The following is a 14,955-nucleotide window of genomic DNA, read 5'->3' on the forward strand; positions in this document are numbered from 1 at the left end:
TTGTATTAGCATCTGCATCATCTAACTTTTTCATGTAGACGCTGTGTCAATTTTTTTGTGGTGTTATTGGTAGGGAAGGAGTGTTAATGGCGTGAGAGTTGGTTGGAAAAACAATGCATTTATTTTTTCACATTTCTTATAAGTTATGTTATATTTGGGAGACGTGAGGAATTTTTCGAGGATTGCAGCTTGCTTAGTTTTGTTTTTATTTCATGTTCAATGTGATAGAGCTGAGGTAATTGAAGGTTATTTAACTGTTAAATATTACAGTAACTTTCCTTTTAGCGTTGTAATGCTGAGAGGCTGTCGTACAATAGACTGACTAACCAAATTGCTATTTCTACTCCTTGTCACTGTGACCCTTCCAAATGTTATGGAGTGGCCTGAATATTTCTTTTTTATAATTTTCTTAGCTTCATAATTTTGTAAATTTTTTCTTCCTTTTTTAAAACTGTATTTCAAACTGTTATTGCCATTTAACTTGTGAGACAAGTGTGCTTGGCGTTGTCTGTGCGGGTATTGGTTTGATGATGGAATTTTAATGGAATTTTATTAAAGCTTTGTATGATGGCTGAAATGGAAGCCTTTGTAGATGACGAATAAAGATGATGATTTAACACAGTTTTTGGAATTTTCCCGATGCCCCTTTACGTATTATACATGGAATTTATCTTCATTATTAGACAATCCATTTTAATTACTTTTAAGGTGTATAAAAAGTGCCCAAGAATAAGACATGGTCACTTTTGTGGTGGATGTTATTTTTCACACAATTTATTGCTGTATTTACACATGCCTTCATGGCATTGTCACCTTATAATAAATCTAAGTTTGGCGTGAGAGTTCATATTTATAATGGATTTTACACATATACAATAACAGTCTGCCTTCAAGACTTGATACATTACGCATAGCAGTAAGAAAGAGATCATAACTACTAGTTATCAACTAGTTTTCTACCTCTATTTAGTGACTGCTTTCAGAACAGAAAAGAACTATATATTTGATTTTAATTGATACTTATATTACAAAATTCTTCATTCAGGATTTGAAAAGTCATTTACACTATGACATAACTTAGGTAAGGAAAGTACAAGTTCTGAACACTTTTTTTGTTTTTTTGTTTTTTGTATACAGCAAAACTTTTTAGTTCTATACACAACCAATTTAAATACAACTTTGTACAGGTTGACCTTAATTATTACAATGCTTCTCTATCACAATTTAGTTTTCAATGAACTGCAGTTGTTTTGCTTATTACAATAATCTCTTCTGAACTAGAGAGTAGAATGAGAGGGTGATGACTTCCCCCAGCAGTCTGCTCGGGCTGGAGATGCTTGGTGGTGTGAAACTGTGTCGTGGTGAGTTTCGCTGTTGTGGTTTTCATCTCCCTTTTCATCTGGAAGACCTGGGTGGTAGTGGTATGTGGGTTGTAAGGGCATATCTTGGTAGTCTGGAGGAAACAATGGAATGTATTCGGACTGCACTGGATACTGTAGATACTGGAGCTCTGAAAGCAAAGTAAATGTGAATTAGTATACAAAATCTCAGTTTAAAATTATGGAAATCTTCCAGGTAGATCCAACTAAAACAATCTAATTCAGAATTTGAGGTTTTGTATAATTTCAAGACGACCTTGGGCTTGTACCAAATCACTTTCTTTTCCTCAATCATTAGTGGTTTTTCAGGTCAACACATTTGAAATGAATATTAATAGTCAGAAAGTCATGAATTTAATGAAACCCATTGAGAAAACCAGCACTACTATTAGTGAATTTGTGGTTTTGCTTGAGAGTTGGTTTGTCCATTATCATAATCGTAGTGGAAAAATTATTGCCAGAAATTGCTTTAAAATGAAACAAAATTTGTATTTGTCAATGAGGCCTATTCCTGGTATCGGGAATATTGAGTTAACATGAGAAAATATCCAAAACTTTTAAATGTTGTTTCGATATTTTCAGCTTGTTATTGATGACCATGCATGTCGCCTTCCCCTCTGTTCCCCGTTAGGAACTTAATTTGTGAGTGAGAGCACAAATGCAGTGTAGTATGACATTCCAACACTAAAATATTGATGCCAAACAACAAAAAGGTATGTATTTCTTCAGCAGTAAAATACCTTGACAGGTTGTCTGGTACAGATTTTAACATGACATATTTGGTCATGAACAAATAACTAATGTGAAGTCTCACGCTATTTATAGTAGGGGGTTGTCATCAGGGTGATACTGTACTCTGGCCATCTGTGTAAGTAAGTACCTGACCTGCCACTGCTCGCTGATTGGACGAGAGCTACTGGAGCTACAAAGGAGGGTGTGGAGTGGAGAGTAGGACACCCTGCAAGGCCATGTTGGTGTTGGTCTCGGTGCCGCAACCCTTCCCATCACCCAGCCGCTTGGGGGCGGACCAACTGACCTGTGCTGTGCGTCGGGGAGAGGTGCTGCCAGGTGGTGAAGGCCGTCGGCGAGCAGCTGGGCGGCTGGCAGGTGATGACGGACGGGTGCGACAGCGACGAGAGCGGCTGCAGCGTCTGCACCGACGAGGGCGGCGACGGCTGCATGGGGAGGGGCGTGACCAGGGGCGGCGTGCCCGTGCCGTCCACGGCGGGCGGCGTCGACCTGGACGGCGGGGTGGGCAGCGGGAGCACGGCCTGTGCCGTGGCGGGCGGCGGGGACGCGCTCCAGCCCAGGGACGAGTGCCAGCTGTACGGCGAGCCGTAGAAACCGCTGTCCGCGTAGCCTGTCGCGCAGAGGGCCCAGTCAGTGCGTTGGCATGGAAATGGGTAACCTCAGGGGGCCTTCCCGGCCGACGTTACTTACCTGTCAGCGCAGGTGACGGCGCTGGTGAGTGGATGGGGGAGTCCTTGATGGAGAGGATGTGGTGGTGGTGCGGCGTCGCTGCCTCGTGCATGCCGGGCTGCTGGTGCTGGTCGTGCGAAGGCGAGGATTGGTGGCTGAGCGTCGGGTACGGCGACGTCCGGTACGACCTGGCCGCCGTCGCCGGGGAGCTGGGCGCCGTGTACTTGTCCGAGTGGTAGGAGGTGGTGCAACGGATCGGCAGCCCGCTGTCTGTAACGTCAAGACAAAGGAGACTGTAAGCGCCGTCGACTGGCTTCTGTGGCTGGGCGACCGTGGACACTGTGGACGCCCGCGGGGTAGGCCACCCATTCGACACACTTGTTGTGCGCCTGGCCCAGCTCACTCCTGCGCGCCCCGACGCGCCGATCACTCGTCATGTCTGGTAATACACGCTGCTGCGCACTAAGTTGCAGCGACCGGAGTGGTGCCCGTCGCGGCCAATCGCCTACTGTGCTTACATTGTGTGTAGGCCTGCGAGGTCGGGACGGTGCTCGCCATGGTGCTAGGCAGGCTCGTGCTCACGTAGTCCCGCTGGTAGATGCCCTCGGGTCGGTCCTTGGCGTCGAGAAACGCCTTGGCGAAAGGGTTGTACTTGATTTTCAATGAGGTCACCTGTGAAAGGAACGGAAGATGAATTAGAAGGGGAATTGACTTATGATTAGTAGTTTTAGTTAGTTCATTATGTAAGCTTGGTGACGGGTTGGTTATGGAGAAGGAGTAGTTGTCGTTACCTCCTCGTTCTGATAGGCCGTCACGGCCACGAACTGAGTCTCGGGGAACGGATAGGTGAGCACCCGCCTCTGGTCGGTGCCGACCTTCACGAGGTGCACCCGCGGCTCGTACTTGTGCAGCGAGTTGAGCATGATCTGGCCGTTGCCGTTGGTCTTGTTGGTGAGCTTGACTTTGGCGAAGCTGACGGGCTCCTTCATCCAGTGGGCGCCGAAGTTGGGTGACTCGGGGTGGATGTAGATGGGGTTGGGCGGCGGCGCCTCGGCCTTGCCGCCAGGCACCCACTCTCCGTTCACGTATTTCCACCTGCGAACAAAAACAATTTAAAATTTTATCACATTTCGTTCCAATGGCAAATAAAAATAAAGTAAAAAGTATATGAACTGTTTCATAGTTCCATTATCGATGTTTTAAAATTATTCTCACCTGTGCTGTTCAATCTGAACGAATTCGAGGAGAACTGAGTACATGGCCGTCGCGTCCAGTCCGGACACGGACACCTTCACGACCGGGAACATCCGCCTGGGGGAAAACAACAGAAAAACCAAAACGTAAAAATGGAGATGAGTTGAAGATGCGAGCTGATGAGCTGGGTGGAGCTGAGAGTCCAGCAGCAGGAGGCCCGAGGAGAGGAATGCGACTGTTTACTGAAAGGGCCATGCATGGGGTGTGGGAAGTGCTCGGAGTTGCCTCGCCTCCGTGCTGGCCGGCTCGACACTCGGATCAGTGAAAGCTGAGTCTGCGGCGGCCGGGCGGTTGGCGTGCAGCGTGCGTGCGCCCGACTGTGCAACAGAGTCTGTGCTGTGGGAGCGGCCCGCGGCCGGTAAGGCCCGTCCCGCCGTGACCAGTGGCCCGCGCCGCCGTTTGGGAAACTCGGCGCCTCGCGGTTCTCATAGGAGAGGAAGGCGGTCAGGGCGGGGCTGGCCGGCGCGGCGCTCCGTATGCGCGTCTATGCACAGCCCATAGCCTCCCACTGTCCGTCCTTTGCGAAGGCATCGCTCCTCTCTTTGAGTGCGCTGAGCGCTCGCTCTGCCCAACTGCTGTGATGTGTGCTCTCGCAGCGTGGTCTCTTTTTGGCGGGGAAGTATTTTGTACTGTATCGCCACCGGTTGGCTGACTAAACCCGAGTACTTTCTGAAGTTCCGCATTCCAACGTGCGGGCGGGTTGCCTACTCGTTTGGCCCGTCCCGTAAGGCACTGTGGTCAGGGGTGACAGGCGAGACCCGTCCGCACTCCTACGCGTGGTACCTTTAGTATAACTATAGAAGAAGTGCGCTGGGCTAATCAGCCGCCTGCTATAACGAGTTCTCAGAGGAAACAGGGGCGATTCGTTTTCAACAGTTTTTACTGTAACAGAAACTTGGAGCCATTTACACATGCCGATCGTGCCGCGAGGATCGTAGTGAATTCCAACAATAGACCTTTTCGCCCACAATGTGGCAACACCGCAAGTAGAATGTTTTACTTTTTAAAAATTTGCCCAAATTACAATTTTGCGATAGAGATTTATGCGATTATGGGCGAAAAAAGGTCTATTCCTCGTTATGTGTCGCATAGTGCTGCCGCCGGCGCGCGCGTATGAATGGAGGGGTGTGAGTGATTCATTCACAACTACCCGCGGCTGCGCTGAGCGGAGCTGTGCGTACTCCAGTTATTATTTACGATGGTGTGCGATGCAATTGGCCGCGCGGTGAGAACACGCAAGCTATACAAGCGTTTAACGCGGCGGTGCGCGGAGAGGAGGGGATGGGGGGGCTGGACCAGGACGGTGGCGGGGGCCGAGACGAGGACGCTGGATCGCTGTCGAGAAAGTCAACAGTGACGACAGAGGAGGAGGAGGAGGAAGGGGCGACGACGACGACGATGAGGGGGAGGGAGGAAACAAGGGAAAAACACGGACAGACGGACAGCGGGGAGAGATGAAGAAAAAAGGTTTTGTGTGAGCAAACTCACATAGACACACTCACACGCTCGCAGGTAAGCTGACGGCACGGCGGCCATCACGAAACTGGCCGTGTTCCGAGACAACACACAGTGCGGTGTTGGGTCCCCGCCGCGGCAGGGGCGGGCAGGGCGCGCCCGGGTGGAAAGGGGGCGCCGCGACTCTGGTCCAGCCTTTGCCGTTCGACTGTATCGATACTATCGATACATATCCGATCGCCCTACTACTCGACGCCGCGGGCCGCGGGCTGACGGGCCGATAGGCGTGTTGACTGACACGGCCGTGCTAAATGTCTCACGTCCATCAGTCGCGTGGCGCCGTGTGCCAGGTGGATGCTGACCAGAGAGAGGGGAAGAGGGGAGGCCCCCTTAAAAATGTTGTTCTTTCTCATCAGAAAGGCCCCGCCAAATGGACGCCGCCATGATCGACAAAGTCGCCCGCGGTCCGCCTTGTTTACCATTTCTTATTGAGCCCCGATGAGACAAACTAACTGCATTGTGAGGAAAACTGGGGAAAATCCAACTGGTGCAGGCTTCCCTTCGTTTCCGCGTGCTTTCTGCTCGCTGAGGCGGCGACCTGCACGCGCGGCGTAGGGGCGCCCGGGAGGTAGGCCGTGCGGGCGCAGCCGTGTGTGGCGCGCGGCCCGCCCGCCGCCCGGCCCGCTGCACGCTCCAACCCCCACGGCTGCCGCAGCAGGCAGCACCGCTAGCGCCGCTAGCGCCGAGGAGCGCGGGAACTTTTGTACAATCCGAATCTTTCTTTGTACCATTTTATATATTTTTTGTGTGTGATGAATCATTTGAATATCGGCGCGTGTCCGCACATAGGCTGTCGGGCCGTCGCTCACACAGGGACACATCCGCTCCTCGAGGCCGGCCACCATAAAGGCGGGGCGATGCGGCGGGGGGGGGCCTCATAAAAGTCTGTCCGGCTGTCGGCACGCTGAGTTGAGATGTAACGGGTGCCAAGCAAACACTTGCCTCTGTCTCACTCACTCTCTCTTCCCCTCTCCCTCCTCCCGTGACCTCTTCGGTCCAGGCGCCCCTCCCCCCCCCCCCCCCATCTCCCTTCTCTACATCTCTGTTATGACAGGACCTTCCTGTCCTGTTCGCGTCATGTAATTTTCCAGCCAAATCATTTTCCGAGGCACTGGTATCATTTGATCCACAAATGACAGCCCGTCCGCTTGTCCCGAAAAAGGGCTCCGCAACTGGGGCGGTCGCGCGCCTGCGGCCCAAAACACTTTGGCTCAGTCAGTTGTGTGACGAAGTGCTTTCTCCCAGCCAGGAACCAGGACTTTGTACACCCCCATGCGGTGAACATACAATAGATTATTTAATGGTACGTATATTCCTCTGCATTTCCAGGAGGACGTGTCTGGGAAGGCGAAGCATAGTGCGGCCGGTGCGGCGGGCAGCACGACCATGGCAGGACATTCCAGGAGGCGCTCAGCGTAAGTCAACAACAGTCGCAGCACCTCCGCCTCTCCTCGCCGCCGGGCCGACCGGAGCCGAGCCTCTGGCCCCGCGCGCCGCAGCCGGGCGCAGCAGTCCTCTCCCAAGACGGTATTTTTTGTCGGACCCGCATCTCTGTTTTCTACAAACAGCTCATGTATTTTTATACCGACGCTCTCTGGTTGGTCGGGCGGGACAAACATGGCCGACGGGAGACGACATATCGAAGCGACGCGGCGGCGGCGGGTGGGGCAGCCCTCGACACACCGAAGCGTGTGCTGCTCCGTATGCCAAGACTCTGTCCGTGCTGTCGTTCAGACCGTCGGCAGCACGAAATACTACTGTATGATACTCTTGTTTTTACGCATAACTAGAATATAACATGACTGCTTTATTGCTTTACCGCTGAGTTTGCTATCCGTCTCAAAATCATGATGTCAATCGACAACATCAAAGAACCAAGTACCGGATGTTTCGGTGCAAGACCCGTTGTGAGCGAGTTAGCGAGTTTGCTTACCCACAGGGGCCACGGGCGCCTGACAGGCAACAGCAGGGCAACAGGCAGAGGTAGTAGGCACCCGGTTCAGGGTGTCTTTGTGCCACCGCACCGTCACACGGTTCAGTCCCAGGTGGAACACGTTTGTCAAAGTAATGTCAAAACGGCCTCATTTTGACGCTCACCGTCAAAATTTTCTTAGGCAAGATAGCCATGTTGAGCTCATTTTGGTGTCGAGCGAGGATCATTCACGGCGATTTTACTTTTGTTTTCCACCTGGGATTGTTCCACATGCAGGTATGTAGTCATAAGTGGGAGTAGGCAAAACCGCACTGCACGAACGCATCCGATAAACACTGATAAACTAAGTGTGCAACTGCAAGTTAAATACTTGCAAGTGTTCAACTCCATAGTTAAGTGTACATGTACACTTTTGCAAGTGTTCTACTTAGTAAAGTGCACTTGTAAGTGCGAAACTCCTCTATTGAGCACTTCCTACACAGTGAGCGTTCAATCTAAGGAAGTTCACACCTACCGAGTTGAGCACTTGCAAGTGTACAGCTACAAAGTTGCACACCTGCTAGTATTCAACTTGTAGTTGCACACTTACAAGTGTTGAGCAGTTGCGCAATTAGTTTATCAGTTTTGTAAACTACAAAAATAACTGCATGGACCGATGCATGAGCCCATCTGGAACTTTGTTGTTGACATCGCTGTCTGTAAACTGGTTGGCATCTTTGAACGCCAAATTATTGGCACCCTCCAAAGAACGCCAAATATCGTTAAAAGACGCCAACCACTGCTTAGTCGGGCTGCTTATCGACCTCACCTGCCGTTCTTAGTGACGATCATCTCGTTGGTGAGGCCGTGGAACCGCAGCCACAGTTCCCGGTCGTCTAGCGACACCTGTAGGTCCCGCTCCGTAGGGTCGGCCTTCCCCCGGCCGGCGGACAGCTCGGACTCCATGGCGGACAGGATGTGGGACTGCGCCATCCTGGACAGAACGGAAAAAGTTAGGAAACTGCGTGAGTGTGCATTTTGATAAACGAATGCCAATATTCCAACGAATCAAAATTATTAAACTAGTGTTTCATCACATTGTGCCCGTCCCGTTGGGGTGACATTTGACACTTCACGACATTTTTAGAAGACAGGCCCAGAGGCCCACAGTCAGGCCCAGAGAGGAGTTTCAGTGCGGCGGCACTGCACGAAGAAATAATTCGTTTGTACAATGAATTAATATTCGATGGTGGACAGACAAGTTTAACACGCTCAGTGGCTCGTTTGAGGGGTTAGGAAAACCAGCAAACCATGATCACATTATGGTCACATATTAGGAGACCTGTTCAAATTCGTACCAGCAAATATGTTAGCTGCGAATTATTTTTTTACATCCGTCACTGCTTGTTTTGCGACGTGCACGTGGCTGTGTTGCGGCGTCCGCCGTCTCTCTGCGCACTTTACCCCTTCCTCACGGTTTCTCATCCCCTCCAAACGTGTTGTTTGTACCTTTCCCCTTCTCCCTTTTCCAGGAAAGGCCCGCATTACTTTATTGAGTTTTGCATGTGTTTTCGGCGTTGCGGCCGTGGCGGCATGGAGCGGCGTGACGTGGCGGCGGCGGCGGCGGCGGCGGAGGAGGTGGAGGAGGATGCCTTGTTTTATTGGGGCGGCCTCATCGTCGGCGGCGACCGACCTGGCGGAGGAAAGGGAGCCGACACCGACAATGAGCGGCGCTATCATCTCGCTGCCACGACACGCCGGGCTGCGCCCAAGGGCTGCGCCGGGCCGCCGCGCCCAGGTAGAGGGGTAGGTACGAGGAGGTAGAGGTGGCTGAAGCTGCGCGGTGTTCATTGACCGGCCGCGGCACAGCCAGGCGCAGGCCCCCATAGGGTGGGTGGGCCTCTTTGAAGCCGACCGCGCCGCCCTCGGCTCGCTCGCGGCGTGTTGGCGCTTGGATCCACTTGGATCATGCAAAAAGTGGAGCGCCGCCACCTCCAACGAGAAACTAAACGTGAGGTAGTGCTAGTGCTGTGGTTACTGCACGGAAAAAAGATGGGATAGCTAATCCCAAATTCGTCGTGGCAGCTAAAAGTTGGTTGCCACAGACAAGAGTTAGTTGCCACAGCAAAGCTGTTGCTGCAGGAGCCAATCGGTTCGTTTGGGCGTTGGGTGTTTCGCTGTCAGAACGAACCGATTGGCTCCAGCAGTGACAGCTTCGCTGTGGCAACAAACTCTTGTCTGTGGCATCCAACTGTTAGCTGCCACAGCGAATATCTTGTCTATCCCAAAATTAGCTAATAAATTAGTTGTGACAACTAATTCTTTTTTTTTTTTTTCGTGTGTGAGGTCATTTTTGCGGTGTGTTGGTGTTGGTGTGTTTTGCACTTCATCAAACGCACCGCACTCCCCCGTCCATCTTTTGCTCTCCCCTCCCCGCTCCTCCCGTCCCCCCCACCCCCACCCCCTTATCCTTGTTTGTGGATTCACAATGTTTAACTTAACAGCTGATAAGGACTGCGATCGCGACCTGAATCGCCTGGCCTGGCCATTGACCCGGGTGAACCCCGATGAACGCGACGCAGTCGGGGAAACGCCGCTAGGGGGAGCACTATGTTTTGGGGCCTTTAATAATCATCTCTCAGACGCTTTGCCTTAAATGGTGGATGTTGCTCGCAGTGCTGCATGCCGGTCATGTGGGTATGTGTCCGTGCGCGAGTGTGCGTGTTTTCAGCGGGCAGGGAGGTGTGAATCAAAGGCTTTCGTATCAAGGATCATGCCCGTACCGTAAACCTTCACCTCGCGTCATATTTCCCCCCAAGATAACCACCGCTTCTTCACCCCTGTTTTTTCGCCTCTCTCGTGCGAGCTTCCGAAGGACAAATTCGGTTCATTTCCATACCATTTGCAAGCCAAGCGGTCCTTTTTTCTTGTAGACGTTCGTGCAAGTTAAGGTGCCCCCACACTGAACGTGTCCGCCCATGTCCGCCCCTGTCCGCTCGGTCAGATGTCCGCAACTATGGACTTGCACTTTGTAGAACGTCCAGGATACCACATATGTTCGGTTTCCTGGACGTTTCTGCCAAGGGCAAGTCCATAGTTGCGGACATCTGACCGAGCGGACAGGGGCGGACAATGGGCGGACACGTTCAGTGTGGGGGCACCTTTTATTTGGTCAGGCAAAACAGCTGCTGGCGCGTGCAAAATGAGGTATTGAATCGATTTAAAAAATATGTATACTGGTCAAAATATCGCCGTTGACGTTATGGCAATTGCATTTTGACATACTTTTGAATAATCCGCAACTCTGAGCGTAACTCGACTTAAGGGTAGTTGTGACACCTATCGATGAACATCATTTTTTCCCCTGAAACTTATTTCCCCCACTGGTTGTACTTTTACTCTCTTGCTGGATCATCATTTTCATTCCATAAATTGCTCACCTTGAAGCCGCTGTCCACTCGAGGGAAGCCACGGCGGGCACGAGGAGCCCCAGGGTGGAATGCACCACCGAGTCGGGCTGCTTGGGGCGTAAGTCCGTTATCCACTGGCGCAGCAGCACACTCTCACACTCACAGCACTTTATCCACTTGTTGCACTGACTCACTGCACACAAGGCATAGCGACGCGACGTAGCCCGGCGGAGGGCTGAACACTGAGCACACAGGTGCCTCCGGTGCGGGTCGCGGCGAGAGACGGACTGGTGGAGGCGGCCGGGTCGGGGAGGCAGGCCGCCCCCTCCTCCTCTCCCCCTCCTCTCTCACCTGGCCGGTGGGCCGTAGAGCACCTCACCGCCTCACCGTCGCCATCTTGCCCCATGCCCCCCAACCCCTCCAGCATCGGCTCGACCATGCGGCTGATTCCAAATTCAAAAAATCGAAGTTTCTACAATATGTTTTGATTTTTCTTCTCATATTACTGAACGAAGCTGCGTCTTCCCTTTGTGTATTAAGCACACTTTTACTCTTAGTCAAAAACTCGGAGGCGCATGAGTATACGACGTACATCCCCAGCTAATGTTGCAATCTGCAAGTAGTCTTCAAACAGCGGGTTTGTAATGCTCGGGCTACACAGGCGATGACGGTGACCATGTGCATATTTGGCATTGAGTTATTTTCTGCTCCAACTCGTCCACGACAGTGCATTATCATTATCCTTGCATGGACCTCCCCCCCTCCCTTTTTCCTTGACTTATATGCACACATACATGCACACGTTACAGAAACTCTTCCATGGGGGGGACTCAGTATGACAGATGCTTCTGAGAAGCTGCGAGTCTGAGTCACTACTTCAGGACGATCATCGTTGAGCCGGCCGGTGTGACGCCTGGCGCCTCCCCCCCCCCTTTTCCCCCTCCTCTCCCCCTAGACAACCCCTGTTGTTTTACACCTTGCCGCCCCATCATGACCGAATGAACCGAAGCAGTTGAGGCCTTACAGCAGCAGCCCCTTGTCCAGCAGCCAGCGCCCGCGCTGCCGCCCGGCTCCTGGGGGCCTGCTGGCTCCTGGAGACGGGAGAGCAGAGGCCCGTCTAAACCCCCTGGAGAACCCGTCGTGTTCTATTGTGGGGGCCGGCATTACAGGCTAATGGAGCCGAAAACAAGCCCCGCGCTGGACAAGCCGCCGGGGCGCGCTGGAGCCGCCGGGGCCTGTGGCCGGGACCCCGCGCGGCGAGCCTCAAAGGCATGGCGGGACGACTTAATTACGAGTATAAACACACACACACACACGCACACACACACACACGCACAGGGAGGGGCAGGCGGAGCTGCAGGCCCTTCCCGATCATATCCCGTATGGTTCCCAGTGCGGTGCTTGCTCGGCGAGTGGAGCAGCGAGGCGAGCGCCACCTCTCCCTCTCTCTCTCCTCTCCCGCCTCGCCGCCGTCGCGCCTTTTTGGAGCTCCTGCGCCCGGCGATGGATAAGAAGAAGTGTAACGCAACGAGCCCTAAGATAAAGTGCAGGACTCCGAACGGACGAGACGCCTCCTGGAGTCGTCAAGTAGACAACTTCTGTCATGCATCGACCCCCACTTTCATGCATCTCATCCTTTTCTTGAAATAAGAGGACAAAAATCCCTACACCCACAAAAGAGTAGAACACACTTTGCCTAGTCTTGCAGAGTAAGTAGAGTATTCCTATTCCTACTGCAACACATGTGTTGTAAAAGTACGACAAGCGTGTCCAACTCTTGCATGAGTAGAACGAACTGTCCTCATGCATTTCCAGAGCAAAGCAAAATAAATTTAAAGGACCTCCAACCATGCAGTCGCTTTGTAGATACATTCAAAGGACAAGAGAGATGGACTTTCTGTCCTGTCAACATTCCCGCAGAAATGGGAAGATCATTGAACAGTTATCCTGAACTTTGAACTTATCCGAAAGAAATTTTCGAGTCATCCTGACGTCATCCTGTGGAGGTTTTTCTCGGAGCCCACTCGGTCGCTTTTCTCCAGGAGCGCCTGGAGCTGTCCTGGAGCGGCGGCTCTGCGGGGCGCGCGCCACAGCGGTGCGCCGCACCTCTGCCATTGGCCGTCCAAACGCACGGCCCCCATTGGCCGCGGTGAGCCCGCTCGCCCCGCCCACCGCGCCGTCTGCGCCCGTGCGCCGCGTGTGTGGGGCCCGGGCCCCAGCCCCAGGCCGCCCCAGGCAAGCCGCGCGCCCGGGAGGGTGGGCACGCCCGCGCACCGCCGGCGCCCACCGGGTTGCCTCCACGAGCTCGGCGGGCTGCTGGAGCGCGCGCTCCAGGCCGTGGCGCTATTGATTTTGTTTCGCCTCTGTCGTCAGCGCCGTGCGTGGAGCTGATGGACCATGTAAAGCAAGGCGCAGGAGACGTCAGCGCCGCCTCGCCTTGACGTCAATGTAAGCCGGCGACGTGTTTGATTTGACATAAGCTCATGCCCAGCAACGAGGATTTAAGAAAGTTAAATTTGGAATTCTATATGACATGACTCTCAGCAAATAATGTATCATCTACGTTGACGTTTTCCACACGACGTCGCCCCCCCCTTAACGTTTTGACGTCAATCATCTGATAGTTCAAAATTAAATTAGAACGTAACAATTTTTATTCGTCTTGGGATTTTTCGAAGCACATGGCTTTTGACAACTTTTGGAAATTTACTGAGGACTTCCTCTTAAAGCTTGTGTGGTTTGAAGTTGACAAGGTCGTTTAGGGAGGGTACGATATGAGCCACCATGATTACATGTTGATTTGACTGTAAAAACATTAAGCGTAAATTTTGAGGGGCTAAAAATGTGATTTTTGCTTTAAAATTCGCACACTTGTGCCTCTATGTGTCCAAATAGCGTGCACACACCTACAAGTGTGCGATATTCACACACTTTGGGTTTCCTGTGTGTAATGTAGTTCGACGCCGCAACGTGTCTAAACTTTTCACACTTCAGACTTACTTAAACTTCAACTGACGTGCAAAATTAAACAACTTACGTATTGTTTGCCAGTGCTATGTATCATATTTACCGGCATATTTTTTCTTTCACTGTGATTATATAATCATCGGGGAAGTTGCTCTACGCGCGTGGCAAAAGGCACCTGCTGTCTGGACAATAGGCACGCCCCGCCTGCACGCCCCTGCCCCCTCTCCTCCTCCTCTCCTCGCCCCGCTCGGCCCGGGGACCGCCGGCTCCTCGCAAACAGACTCGAATAAGTTGATTGTGATGTGGTTCAGCGGGAGCAGGTGCGACCGCTACCATTATTAATACTAATAACTGTGAACGGGCGCTAAGAGCCGCATCTAACGCTAACGAAGACTCAAACACGGACGGGCGTCGCAACCGTGTGATGCTCGGTGTGATGTTAGCAACATGTGAGGACGCATTGTGATATCATTATATTTTGTTAAGAAAATGAGAATATGATTCTTTTTTGACGTGCCGACGGTTAAGGTTTAACTAAACCAAACAATAGGTGTATCCTTTTAACGGGGCCTCTGTCTTTCAGCTCCAGATTGTTTCATGGGTGTTCAATTTGCATTTTTTCTATTATTCAAATAATTTCGTGGCCATCCGTTTGTGCGGCTGTGTTGAGTGTGATGGCCACCGGATAGAATTATTAATGGTGATAACATTCGCAGGGAAGATAATTAATCCTGAATGTAAAATCACAGCGTGTTTTGCTCGACATTGCCCTGCCGTTGTTGGCGGCGGCGGCTCGGCCTGCGCTCCGCACGGCCTGTCTTCGTCAGTTCAGTTGGCGCAATCACTTAGCACTTGGCCCCCTGTCCTGTCCCCCACCTCGTCACCTGTCTGTCTGTCTGTCTGTCTGTCTGTCTGTCTGTCTGTCTGTCTGTCTGTCTGTCTGTCTGTCTGTCTGTCCCTTGCCCGCCTCTGTTCCGTTTCGTATGCCGTGTTGCACTTCACCTTCAAACACAACACATATTATATTAACCAATTTCATTGTTCTTTGCCCGATTTGTTATTTGGTTTAACTCCGTCGCATATTTTTGTTCAGATTTGT

The 14,955-nt window shown here is 52.0% G+C and overlaps 1 protein-coding gene across 1 annotated transcript; it reads right to left on the reverse strand.

Moving 5' to 3' along the window:
• LOC113209624 (T-box transcription factor T-like) lies at positions 1-11,169 on the reverse strand. The gene is made up of 8 exons (XM_026427260.2): positions 10,920-11,169; positions 8,309-8,473; positions 4,014-4,109; positions 3,590-3,893; positions 3,317-3,470; positions 2,820-3,068; positions 2,416-2,739; positions 1-1,510 (listed from the first exon to the last, which is right to left on the reverse strand). The coding sequence occupies exons 2-8, from the start codon at positions 8,470-8,472 to the stop codon at positions 1,278-1,280; spliced, it is 1,524 nt and encodes a 507-aa protein (XP_026283045.1). The 5' UTR covers position 8,473; positions 10,920-11,169; the 3' UTR covers positions 1-1,277.
• Between the last annotated feature and the right edge of the window lie 3,786 nt (positions 11,170-14,955).

The sequence above is a fragment of the Frankliniella occidentalis genome, unplaced genomic scaffold, assembly GCF_000697945.3.
Source record: "Frankliniella occidentalis isolate FOCC.00 unplaced genomic scaffold, Focc_3.1 Scaffold194, whole genome shotgun sequence".
Taxonomy (NCBI): domain Eukaryota; kingdom Metazoa; phylum Arthropoda; class Insecta; order Thysanoptera; family Thripidae; genus Frankliniella; species Frankliniella occidentalis.